General features: G+C 42.2%; 1 protein-coding gene across 1 annotated transcript; it reads right to left on the bottom strand.

The window, feature by feature from the left end:
- Nucleotides 1-228: 228 nt before the first annotated feature.
- On the bottom strand, nt 229-2,760 carry LOC124688974. The gene is made up of 4 exons (XM_047222587.1): nt 1,403-2,760; nt 775-856; nt 556-673; nt 229-432 (listed from the first exon to the last, which is right to left on the bottom strand). Exons 2-4 carry the CDS (start codon nt 781-783, stop codon nt 239-241), a joined length of 321 nt encoding a protein of 106 aa, XP_047078543.1. The 5' UTR covers nt 784-856; nt 1,403-2,760; the 3' UTR covers nt 229-238.
- Between the last annotated feature and the right edge of the window lie 35 nt (nt 2,761-2,795).

Raw genomic sequence — 2,795 nt, 5'->3', positions numbered from 1 at the left:
CGGTACAACCTGAATTCAGTGTTCTATGCACCTGCTATTCCCACAACTACAAAAGAACACCAAGGAATAGCTACATAAATAGGACTGAAACAATGGTATGCCAACCTAGAGCAGCCAGTTTTGTACTTCTCTTTTTCGAGAACATGCACTATCTTTCTACTTTTCGACGTCATAATTATATCTGTAGTATGATTTATCATTGTTCTTTCAATGGAAAATTGACTTTTTAGCCTGAAAATCATTGTACCTGGCTAACTCCGTTCTTGGTTTGCTGAGATGATGCAGTATCTTCTTCGGACACGGTTGTTTGGGTTTCTATCTTCACATGCTTCTGTGTTAGCTCATGCAACAAACAGCAGAGCTTCTCTGGGTCCACTCTGCCGATAACTATCACCTCTGCTGTCTCTACCACCAGATCAGCCCTTTCCACCCCTTCATAACATAGAAACATGAAGGAGGCCATAATTTAGTTCATTCAGAAATGCAGTCCAACAGAAGACATGAACAAATAGTCTATCAGAAAGAGATGCTCATTTCAGCGACATGCACAAGTACCTTCTGAAAGGGCGATCTCTCTTACCCCATCATTGATCTTCTTGATGCAACCATTGCACTGGCAGTGCATGATGACCTTAAGAACACAAATCTTTGACGCATTGTCCTTGTGTTGTTCCTGTCACACATTCATAAGAATCTCTGAATCTCATAGCATAATATGAAGAATTAGCTGTACTATGGCTGTGCACATAGGTAAAGATGCTACAAACAACATACCTTTCCCATGATCACTTATACCTTGTCTTAAGCTCTCTTGATACTTCAGTTCACAGGGAAGAGTGTGAGTATCTTACTTATACTGAAAGCAAAGAGGTGGAGCACAAAAGGAAATGTTAGCTATTGTTGTGGTTGGCCACCACCTTCTTCACATTCTTATGGATGAAAAGGCATGCTTAATCTGACTTCAGATAACCAGTATGAATAAAAACATATACTCCGTAAATATTGAAACAGAGCAACATAACAACAATGTAGATTTGAAATTGTAGAATTAATTAGTATGAGAAATTTATATTTGACAGCACATATTTTTCTAAAACAAAGGTGATGAAAAGCCAGTAGTTTGCCATTGCAACAACCAATTGTGAGCTTCCTTTTTGTGCTCTTACTTTTCTTTGCGGTTTTACACCACAATGATGTGGAGTGTTCAGTTCCAATTCTGACAGAGGTAGGTCAGCTGTCAATCTGCATTCAATTGTGAGTTGTTGGTTTTTGGTCAACTCATTTAGGTTTAGATCTTAATCAACAGGCACAAAAAGGTTTTGGTTTTCAAAATTCTGAATAAAAAGTCTGTATGTCTACAACAATAAAAAGGAAAAAAGTAAAGTAATAGAAAGTTACCCACATCATCACCAGTGGTCCATGCAAGAGCATGACCCTTGTTTCATTTTATGGAGCCTGATCCCATCATTCACACAAATATCTCTGTTGTAAATCTTGGACAGATACTTGAATGAAGAATGACAAGAAACATCCATCCGATGCTTACTGACAATTTTTATTGGGGTTTGAGGGTCTTTCACTAAATTTACCAACCCAAATGCTAGAGCAACCATCTCACTATGGTTAGCAGTCTCGCCCTTACTCAAATTGTGTCCTAAAATGCGCAACTTCCCCGACATTTCTTCAAGGATCAAACCAATTTCCTTAGCCTGAGGGTGGGAAGTATCAGTGGTAGTCCCAAACTGATGAAGCTTACCATTCCACTCTATATAGCTACATTTTGTTTGCCTGTGCTCAGGTTTGTGGTTTATAGCCTTTCTCACCCTTGCAGCCCTCTCTTTTCTCTTTCCATCTGCAAATAAGTCAGACAAGAGGAGGTTTTCTGGATTGCGGCTATGATCATCAAACTGAAGAAGTTTCCCTTCTGCAAGTTTTCCAATCTTAATATTTCCATGGATCCGACATGCTCTGAGAAGAGCTGACCACACAACCTTATTTGCTTCGAAAGGCATGTTCTGGATGAAACGGTAAGCATCGTCAAGTCGTCCATCTCTTGCAAGAATTTCAGACATGCAAGCATAATGCTTAATGTCCTGTTGGACTCCATACTTGTCTACCATTGAGTCAAATATTTCAATCCCTCGTGACACCAAGCCACTGCGGCTGCACGCACACAGGACTGCCATAAGCGTGATCTTATCAGGATGGAGCCCAAGTGACCCCATTTCATCGAAAAGAGCAACGGCTTTCTCACCAAAGCTGCCATGAGCAAGTCCGTTTATCATAGCATTGAACAACTCCACGGTCTTAAGCTCGTCACTGACACCACAGAACACATCCATAGCTGTCTGTATGCACCCATGCTTTGCATACATGTCCACAAAGCATCTAGCAAGCCTTGCATCGCTGCTAATCAGCCCATTATGCTTCACACGGTGATGAAGCCTCTTTGCCACATCGATCGTACCACACTGAACACAAGCTGAAACCAGTGTACCTACCGTGACTTGATCCGCCTCGAACCCTGCCTCCTCCATCTCCTCAAATAACACCAACGCCTCCTTGTACCTCCCCGCCTGCACATATCCACCAATAAGAGCCGTCCACGCGACCAGATCCTTCTTAGGCATCTCGTTAAATAAGTTTCTAGCCATTTCAACCTCCCCAGACCTTGCATACCCTGACACCATCATGCTCCATAGCCTCACGTCCCTGGCTTTCTCCCCTGCCAAATCAAACACCTTCCTAGCAAGCGCCAGCCCCCTGCACTGCAGATACATGTCCACCAACCCGGT

The sequence above is a fragment of the Lolium rigidum genome, chromosome 2 (genome assembly GCF_022539505.1).
Source record: "Lolium rigidum isolate FL_2022 chromosome 2, APGP_CSIRO_Lrig_0.1, whole genome shotgun sequence".
Taxonomy (NCBI): domain Eukaryota; kingdom Viridiplantae; phylum Streptophyta; class Magnoliopsida; order Poales; family Poaceae; genus Lolium; species Lolium rigidum.
The sequence above is the reverse complement of the archived record's forward strand: the minus strand, read 5'-3'. Positions and strand labels throughout refer to the sequence as shown.

What these genes read in the sequence shown, in the direction of transcription:
- LOC124688974 (XM_047222587.1), bottom strand. An exon ending in AGAGATCGCCCTTTCAGAAG is followed by an intron (nt 433 to 555) that starts GTACTTGTGCAT and finishes TATGTTATGAAG; the next exon opens with GGGTGGAAAGGGCTGATCTG.